This window comes from Tachypleus tridentatus, chromosome 7, assembly GCF_004210375.1.
Source record: "Tachypleus tridentatus isolate NWPU-2018 chromosome 7, ASM421037v1, whole genome shotgun sequence".
In the NCBI taxonomy this organism is placed as follows: Eukaryota; Metazoa; Arthropoda; class Merostomata; order Xiphosura; family Limulidae; genus Tachypleus; species Tachypleus tridentatus.
In genome coordinates, this window is record NC_134831.1 from 87,058,250 (window position 1) to 87,068,295 (window position 10,046).

Consider the following 10,046-nt stretch of genomic DNA (forward strand, 5'->3'; position numbering starts at 1 on the left):
TAACAGTATTTATACAATATTTTAGAAATGTTGTTATCCACAATCACCAGTAGATGAGAAGTGTCTTTGTAACATTACAAGTGATGAAACAATCAAGAATACAAAACATTAACACAACAAACAACCATACCTTCTTATGAAGTAATAAGTTAACTATATAATATTAACAAATAAAATTAAGTTTAGGTTTATGAAATTATCATTTTAATCATATTATATATCATATTACGAGTCGCACGCCTTAACAGGCTTGACCATGCCGGGCCTTTACTTTTACACCAGATTAATTCAGAATTAGTATTCTGAATTACCAATATGATTGGCTATTGGAAACCAAGCATACACAAACAAGTCCTATGAATATTAATTGAAAACGTTCCTGAAAAAAAATAAAAGAATAAAACAGCAACAGTCGTCTGGCATAAACTCATCAATTGCCATGAACATTTAGAACAAAAAAAATAATTATGCTCATCACTGGAACTTAAATTATTGTCATGAGAGCTCCGGGCTGTTTTCAGATTGTTAGCTTCCACGGTAGTAGATCCACCAAGGGCGGCAGCCAGAGGTCGAGCTGGTCTTTCTGGGAAAGTGAAGTTCTTGTGCAGAAAAGTTATTTTATCCAGATTTTCTGGGTCCAGACTGCATCTGAGTTTTGACATTGTTAGTCCTGAAGCAGAGAATGTCCTCTCGGATGAAATTTCAGTCGCCGGGATACACAAAATCTTCTCAGCTAATACAGCTAACCTCGGATATTTGTTCTCTTGAAACCTCCACCAGCCTAGTGGATCAGAGGTGGAGATCGGATCAGATAGATATGCTTCCAATTCGAGCTCAATGGATACATAGGGACGATTGGATGGTGATTGGGCTATATCACCTTGAATACAGTCAAACAGGCTCTCTGTCGTGTGTGGCTCCACTGGTTCTTGTGTGAGCGAAATGTTTGGGCTTTCCTGTTCGTGGGTTGAGTCTTGCTCAGATATGCTGTCACGGAGTAGTTGGTCCTTCAGATAATCCTCTACCCTCTCTCTCAGGGCATAGGGAAGGAAACTCAGCCGTTTGTAGCGAGGGTCCAATATTGCAGCGAGGGACCACAATCCTGGTTCAGTGGTCGGAACCCCGGAGTTGTCTACCTGAAATCGAGTCATCATTCCCTGCACGATTCTTACTTTCAGCGTTGTCAACACATCTGCATTCCTGCCATCAATTTTTTGAAGTCCCTGAGAACCCTAACCTTCATGTAACCTGGTCAGTATATGCTTGAGTACAGTGTAAATGCTGCTCGATGTGGGAATTTTCTCCTTTGTCAGTAGCTCGGTCGCCGGCGCAAGATGACCTCTACTGCTCCTTACATCACACTCCACATGGCATCGTCAAACACCAAGCTGGCACGATCTTTTGCTTTTGTTATGCTTTCATCGTAGAGCACTGCCATAACAGGCACACGGAGGTGAAGAAGTCGCGTTAACATCTGATATGTGGAATTCCACCTTGTGGCAACTTCTTGTATGAGAATACGAGGTTCAACGCCGATTTTTTTTGTTTGGTGGTCATGCAAGGCTTGGGTAGCTACAGTGGACCGGTCGAAGTGGCTCACACAACGTCTGGCTGGAGCAAGAACTTTGGCGATGTTAGGTTCCTTGAGAGCATCGGTGATAGCCAGCTGTAAGCTATGTGAGAAACAAAACATATGTTCTAATTTGGCCTCCTTCGACTTTCATGTTGGACGCATTGTCCGTGACTAGGGCAGAGATAGCATCAAGCTCAAACTCCTCAGCAATATCTGTGACATGTTGTGCTATGTTCACCCCTGTATGGCGGTCATCTATTGCCCGAGTAGCAACAACTTTGGTCTTGAGTTCCCACTCCGCAGTCAAAAAATGGCAAGTAAGCGTAATGAACGGCTTCATCTTCAAGTTGGTCTACAGGTCAGTTGTAATAGCAACTGTTTTCCCTGACATTTCTTCCACAACTTCTGCTTTGCACTCTTCATATGCTGAGGCTAAGTAGCTATTTACTGTCGGCATACGGATGTATGCCAGCCTTTTAAAGACGTTTGTCGTTTTCCAGCCACAGGCCCATCTTTTTCACTCAAATCTAAATCTGTCAAGTCAAAATGATCCCAGATAATAGATCTCCGACCACTTTCTAAGCTAGATGACATCGTGCGTTCATTAGCCGTTCAAGTAATCAGATATCAAAACAGGAATTTGCCCGTGACGGCCGCACCAAACGTAAACAAAAACTCTAAAGGTCAACAACAACAACAACGAAAATTCAACTAAACAAAAAGGCAAGCAGTTCGTAAAATCACGACAGGCAAACATACCGATGTCAAGGTCAAATAATGGAATATATACATGTCGACAATCGTATTGTTTTCCCTCGTTTATTTTTCTCGGAAAAAAATCTTAGATTAATCGGTTAGGAAATCCGTAACCGGTAAAGAGCAATAACCGAACCGTAACCGGTTAATCGTGTAATCGTCACAGCCCTACCTTTCAGTCGTGGAGGCGTTATAATGCGACGGTCAATTCCACTATTTGTTGGTAAAAAAGTAGCCCAAGAGTTGGCTGTGGGTGGTAATGACCAGCTGCCTTCCCTCTAGTATTACACTGCTAAATCAGGGACGACTGGCGCAGATAGCCCTCGAGTAGCTTTGTGCAAAATTAAAAAACAAACAAACAAGCATGAGTATTTTAGTTATTAATAAGTTCATTTAAACAACTTCGACCTACTTTTATGCGTATGAACACACTGTCACCTACAAATGATTGTTTAGTGTGTGCTTTTCTTATAGCAAAATTACATCAGGCTATTTGCTGAGCTCACCGAGGGGAAACAAACCGATGATTTTAACCTTGAAAATGCACAGACTTACCGCTGTACTAGCGGTGGCGCTCCATTATAGTATGAAAATTGATAGTGACAGTAGATGGAAGGCCGGCATGGCATTCGACTCGTAATCCGAGGATCGGGGGTTCGAATCCCGGTCGCACGAAACATTCTCGCCCTCCCAGCCGTGGGGGCGTTATAATATGATGATCAATCCCACTATTCATTGGTAAAAGAGTAGCCCAAGAGTTGGCGGTGGGTGGTGATGACTAGCTGCCTTCTCTCTCGTCTTACACTACTAAATTAGGGACGGCTAGAACAAAGCTACTCGAGGGCTATCAACGTGGTAAGTTTGTTTGTATAACGTGGTAAGTTTGTTTGTTTGCCACGTCATACAACTGAACTTAATTAATCACTATTATTTTTTTAAATCATTAAATATTAACTCACCAAATAAATTGAATAATAACTCTTAAACTAAACAGTTTTGTATATCCAAAAATATTAATTACTAATTTGAAATCATTCTTTCCCCAACTTGTGTGTCTACAGTGAAGTTATAATTTATAAAGCTTCTGTAATAAATAATCATTTTCTTTGAAACAAACATGGATTTTTAAAGCGATAAAACAGGCAATTTTAAAATACTCTATAACTTTTTATTTTCTATTTACATACATTTTATTTTAATTTTTTTATCGATGTGAAGTTTGTGAAAGTCCGGGACAAGAAAACATAAATCGAGAGTCATTGTCTCTTATTAGTGAAGAAAATCGTCCGATCATAGAAGTTATTCTGTTGTTGTCTTGCATCTGGCTTTCTAATTCGGTTAAACACTAGTCAAAAAATTCTTGTGGATCTAACAATGTATCAGGAGCTTACGTTTCTCAATTTGTCTGTCGACTCTAGTCCTCAGAACCCTCTGACTCTGATGATTTCCTTTCGTTAAACAAATCTCGCAGTTCTTTGAAGTAGAGAGGTCTCATTGATTTGTATTTCGTAAATTTGTTGTGACGTCGACAAGGTGAAGGTACCTTCTTCCTTTCAGTTAACGGAGTTTCTGATATATATGAGATAATTGGTTTATATTTATGAGGCTGTCTTGTTATAAAATATTTGGCATGTGATCCTTCAAGACTTGTGATAATGTTTGTTATTTCACTTGAGTCATTGCTATTTTGGATGTCCTTCCTATTGGTGAAAACATTCGCCTTTGTTTCTTTCTAAAATAACAAGAATCAGGATAGGTTGATGTTAGTTATCATTATATAGAAATTACCTCTTGAAAATTAATACAATGAAACTACCGATAACTGGGCTATATAAATTTGGTGGATATCAATTCAAATACGTTTTCGAACAACACTTTTATTGAAATATCCAAATTTTGAGCAAACTAATTGACTCTATAAATTGATTTCTAATAAGTAAAAAGGGAAGGGAATGTTTATCTTGTGCATGTCGAAATATTTACAACTTTACTTCGGGGAAAACTCTGTAGAAAGTACGATATGTCTCCAGTACTAAACAGAACAAAATGTGAACAATTACTAACAAGCGTTATTAGAAATTTGAGAATTTCAAAAATAATCAAACTAAAAAAGAAATTGAAATAAAAAACGTTGGAACCAACAACTATACTTTTAAGAATGATAAATTGCGTGATGTATATTTTAATTTAGTTGCTGCAATTATCGAGAATTTTACTCTACGCTGTTTTTTTGTTGTTTTTTTTTATCAGAAAACTTCAAAACGGACAATCTGTGTCTGCTCACCATGAGCATTAATACCAGACTTTTAGAGATATTAGTGTTCGGTCCTATTACTGGGCTCCACCAGATGTCCTTAATCTATGGGTGCCTTTGTATTTAAAATTCGAATATTTTAATATTTGTTTGGAAACAGTTTAACATCGAGATGGCGCTGCGAAATTCATCAATATCGATTTGAACTAAAGCGCAAAAAGAATACAAACACGACAATAATGATGCTTCATAAAAAGTAAAATAAAACACATTTTTAACTCTATGTGGTGCGTAAATGAGTCCAGTGTTTTAATGAGAAAGTTTCTAGCTAGCATAAATGTAAACTTGTTAGAGAATTTCTATTGTTTAAAATTTTGGCATGACGAAAGGGGTGTTTGAACATCAGATAAGATACATCAAAGTTCTACAGTTATCCAAGCAAAGAAAATTTGGCTAATGCCGATTTGTTAAACAGCAAATGAAAATAAGCAAATATAAATGTCCCGGCATGGCCAGGTGGTTAAGGCGCTCGGCTCGTAATTCGAAGGTCGTGGGTTCGAATCCTCGTCACACCGAACATGCTCGCCCTTTCAGCCGTGGGAGCATTATAATGTGACGGTCAATCCCACTATTCGTTGGCAAAAGAATAGCTCAAGAGTTAGCGGTGGGTGGTGATGACTAGCAGCTGCCTTCCCTCTAGTCTTACACAACTAAATTAGCAGTTGTAGTATATGAAGGATGGAAGTCCTCACATTATACATCATACGTATATATGTCTCTCTACTACTAAATGGAATGAGTACAACCCAACTTTACGAGGTAATGACTCATAAACAGAGTCATGCAGTACAAATCTATAGAATAAACATTTATTAAAGGTTTGGAGACGGCTTGAATGGTAATGAAGAATATAATGGTATTATATATAATGAATATAATAGTATATAATGGTATTATATACCAGCGCAAGTGCTTATCCCTTGGACGGAATTTACGTAACTTCATAATTAATGAAAAGTTATCTAACGACATGAATAATTGTCTCCCTTATATGTGACCAGATCAATGAAAACCATGAGATAAAATACTGATAAAACGCCTTCCTTTCCCCGTAGCGGGCTTAGAACCATAATTTGAAACAGCTTCTATCCAAGTGGAACCGTTTTAAAATGGTCATATTAGAAGCATCTTTCATATATCTTCCCAAATGTTAATACAGTAGAAAATATGTAATTTTTTACAGTTTTGTTGTTCATACATTTCACTTTGTACTTTGAGTACACAGATTAACAAGAATATCAGGTTATACTTTTGTTGCTAAGCGACATGGCATAAAGTTGTTGTTGTATACCTATAACAAGTTAAGATTCATCTGTAACTGTGTCAATAACTGTGAAAACACATGACTCATAAACAGAGTCAATAGAGTACAACAATTTCCAAAATGTTTTGAGATGGCTGCAATGATAAAGAAGAAACCTGTATTACATGTATATATCTACACACAACGTCTCTAGAAGCTTGTTATCAAGTATCCATTTAAACCGACTGCAATTTCCTTCTAAAAAATCGATACCATTAAATTTAAACGTTTCTTATAAGGTGGAAGATTAGAGTGTAAAGTTTATAGCCTTAATACATTATATTTATAACGGTGTCTAAACTTCACGCAGAACACCAGCATAAAATGTATAGAAAGTAAGTAAATATATGTGACTGAAGGTATATTACATTCTTGTTATGTTCGTCTATTTGTGCTCTACCCACCACGACTATCGATAGCCGGTTTCTAGCGTTGTAAGTCCCAGACACTCGGTATGAAATAGTGAAATGTGATGACATTTCCCGTTATCACAATACTTACTTCAGGAAGATGAAAATTCTGAACGTTTTTGGCCCTCTTCTCTTTTATACTTTTACATTTTCTCTTCTCGTTTGTATTAACAGACTGATCTTCATCTTTTTGTGGTACAAGTGAATATTTAATTTTTTTTCTATCATCTTTATTTGTATGGTCTTCTGTGTTAGCTGATTTTACTCTTTTACATCTACAACAATTGCACTTCCAAATAATGACACTACAAAAGAAAAGCGGTAATAAATAACATGGATGATTTAATTTGACTCTTATTTGTACATCAGTGTTATGTCAATTAAAAATGGAATATAATTATAATCTAGAAATAATAATATTTAACAACGACATCCACAGGGACGTTCTCTCCCAGTGGAACGTTAGTAAGTATATGAACATATAACACTAAAATAGGCGGGTTCAGTTCCCCACGGTGGACATGGCAAGTTGACCCCTGCTGCATCTCTTTAAAATAAAGATAACAAATGTAAACAGGAATAAAATGTTATAGCTCAAGAGGGATAATTGAATAATTATTATACTCGCTGATAAATTTCAATTTTAAGACCATATTGAAATAAACTGAAAATCATTAATTAGTTAAAAAACTTTTTTGAATGAAAATGCCTTTTATATTTATCTCAAGTACTCGAATTGTAATAACTTAGGTTACCCATATTTTACACGTTTAAATTTCAAGTATTTCTACTGACACGCACAGTACCTTATTGTATTTACATATAAAAAAACAGTTTGAACAATAACATACTTACAAGGAATGTTTTTCATCAGAAGAACTTGTAATATTGTAAAAAAGTGATCCACAATTTAAGCTTTAAGTGAATCTCCACACTTAAAATACACTTTATTGTAAACTAATGATGCTAATTTCCCCTTATATATTTCTTATTAATGCAAGCGTTTGTAACCTTTTGAATATTTATCATTCTAATGAAAATAAAGTAACTAATATATTTTTTATTTCTCAGCCCCTTTAAATTCATTATTAAGTATGTACACACATGGTTCAACTATTAATAACTTAGAAATTATATTAAGATCTATTCAACAAAACATAAAAAAATACTGTTTTGTTCTTACCTTAGAAAAATTAACAAAAGTGGTATTCCTACTGCAGCAGTTACCAATGGAATCGTATGTTCTGACATGGATGGTGCTGAAATGGAAAAATACAAGTTAAAAAGAAAGTTAGTTAGTCAAGTGCAATTTGTTTTTTGTTATATGACAGTATTGGAGAAGGCTACGTTTCATTTGGTATACTTACAGTGAAAATAACAAGATAACCACAGCGTTCTGAGTTATTTATTTATTCTATTTTGAAATAGAATATTTATTCTATTTATTTATTCAAACACGTATAAGTTTAATGCACATGGATAAAACAGTACGGGTAAAGAAGTGTAAAGTATCACTTTAGATTTACTTTTTTCCTTGATAATCCAAGTAAAGATATTTACTTATCATATCTTATGACAATCAAATACACTGACTGTGTTTTTATATCAAACCAGGATGATCATTTGATGCGTCACGTGACTGACCACCATTACAGCAGTTATATATATTTGTAACAAGACAAAAGGCAAAAGTAACAAGTTCTCAGACTTCCAAGGATGTATGATTGTCGACACTTACTTACTAGCAATTTGTAAACTGAATACTGTTTATATGTTTCACTATTCAAAGAAATCTGTAATTAGTGTCTAAATGAACTACAAACGAAAGAGAATATATTGGAAAACTATTGGTAACAATTCAAAGGGAAAGTACATGGACGGTCTTTTTATTGTAAACTAATGTAAAACTCTGTTCGAGTCAACCAGTTTTTTATAAAATAGTCAAGGTTTAAATAATACAACAATACTAGGAGGAGGAAAATACTTATGGCATACAATTACTGGTCTAAAACGTACTTCAGACAACAGAAAAGCTCAAACTGTGAACAGTGAATTAGTGGGAATGATAGACGTGGTTTGGTGAATCGTGTTTTACCTGAGTTGCTATGAGTGGTGAAATGGTAAGATATTTATTATTTAGAATAGAAAATAATGTCCACAATGTACTGGAATATTATAAGAGATCGGGTCTTCACACATTACTACATTTTTTTACCTTCATGAATAAGGGATTGAATAAATTTAATGGGAAGAAAGAACAACACTCGTCAACACAAACATCGTCACAGTAATATTTTTCCATCACGACATTCTGTCAACAACCTTTCCACACATATTATTTCACGTTAAAGGTACGTTTTACGTAATCTTATATGTAGCATAACTTACTTTTCCTTGGAGAAGGAACGTATGTTTCTTCCTCCGTTCCTGGTTGACTTGGATCTAAGAAAAAAGCTTGAAATGTTTACAATGTTAACTTTGACAATTAAAAATAAAATAATAGATGGAGTATATAATAACTAATTTATTGCTTAGTTTGTTCGAAACAGTTTTTCCTTTTTCGATTTATTTAAAAATTAGAATTCACAAATACTGATCACACATGTAAACGCTTTGAAGGAAAGCACAACTTACAACACAGGTTATGTCTCAGTGTGAGTCCTTCAGGACATTGGTAGTTTTCACTTGGTTGTACGCATGCTAAAATAAAGTATAAGATGGTTCGTAGTTCAAGTATTGTTGACATAAGAAATAATATTTTGCACTATTTATTTGTAATTTAGCACAACACTACATCATGGGGTATCTATGCTCTGCCCATCACGGATATCGAAACCCGGTTTCTTGCATTGGAAGCACGCAGACAGTTTGCTGGGCCACTAGAGTAATTTTTTGACCTGATATGACACTTTAGGCTCATAACAAATTATTAACTACTTTTCTTCGTGAAAGCTCATACATTGGAAATCCTGTAAGGTATAAACAAAATCTAACAAATATAGCTTATCTTGTTCTTTATCTATTGTATCGTAGGTCACAGGAGGTTTCAACTCAATGTATTTTCATAATTAATAATAAATAAGGATTTACAATGCTAAAGTTAAGGGTTCGATTTCCCCTCGGTTGGTACAGCGGATATCCCTTTGTAGCTTTGCTATATGAAAACGCAAATTTTGGTAATTAAAGGCCCGGAATGGCCAGATGTGTTGAGGCATTCGACGTGTAATCTGAGGGTCGCAGGTTCGAATCCCCATCACACCAAACATGTTCGCCCTTTCAGCCGTGGGGGCATTATAACGTGACGGTCAATCCCACTATTCGTTGGTAAAAGAGTAGCCCAAGAGTTGGCGGTGGGTGGTGATGACTAGCTGCCTTCCCTCTAGTCTTACACTCAGATCAAAATTAAAGATATGCTCAGTAACAAATATAGTTAATCAAATAAGCTCTTCAAACTTTCTTATTTCAAATGATAAGAATGTATCGTTTCATCGCTTGGATGTGAAAAGTGGCTAAACAATGTCTCTGAATACCAGAACTTACTGTGTGTTTGTAACAAAAGAAACATTTTTCTGCTATAACACTGTAGCATTTTGTAATTTCAATATTTTCACAGACGATTAAAGAAATCATTCAACACTTTTGATTTTTTAAAATTATTTGTTCTATGACTTGTAAGGAAAACAACAAAAC

The 10,046-nt window shown here is 35.4% G+C and overlaps 2 protein-coding genes across 2 annotated transcripts in view; both read right to left on the reverse strand.

Moving 5' to 3' along the window:
- Positions 1–3,488: 3,488 nt before the first annotated feature.
- Positions 3,489–6,789, reverse strand: LOC143257716 (uncharacterized). The gene is made up of 3 exons (XM_076516750.1): positions 6,785–6,789; positions 6,448–6,631; positions 3,489–4,061 (listed from the first exon to the last, which is right to left on the reverse strand). Exons 1-3 carry the CDS (start codon positions 6,787–6,789, stop codon positions 3,744–3,746), a joined length of 507 nt encoding a protein of 168 aa, XP_076372865.1. The 3' UTR covers positions 3,489–3,743.
- Positions 6,674–10,046, reverse strand: part of LOC143257717 (uncharacterized) — a 34,884-nt gene continuing 31,511 nt past the window's right edge. Inside the window, exons 5-8 of the mRNA XM_076516751.1 lie at positions 8,991–9,056; positions 8,745–8,798; positions 7,540–7,615; positions 6,674–6,903 (exon numbers count right to left, since the gene is read on the reverse strand). Of these exons, the coding sequence (XP_076372866.1) occupies positions 6,819–6,903; positions 7,540–7,615; positions 8,745–8,798; positions 8,991–9,056 (281 nt within the window). The 3' untranslated portion in view covers positions 6,674–6,818. The remainder of the gene's footprint in view (positions 6,904–7,539; positions 7,616–8,744; positions 8,799–8,990; positions 9,057–10,046) is intronic.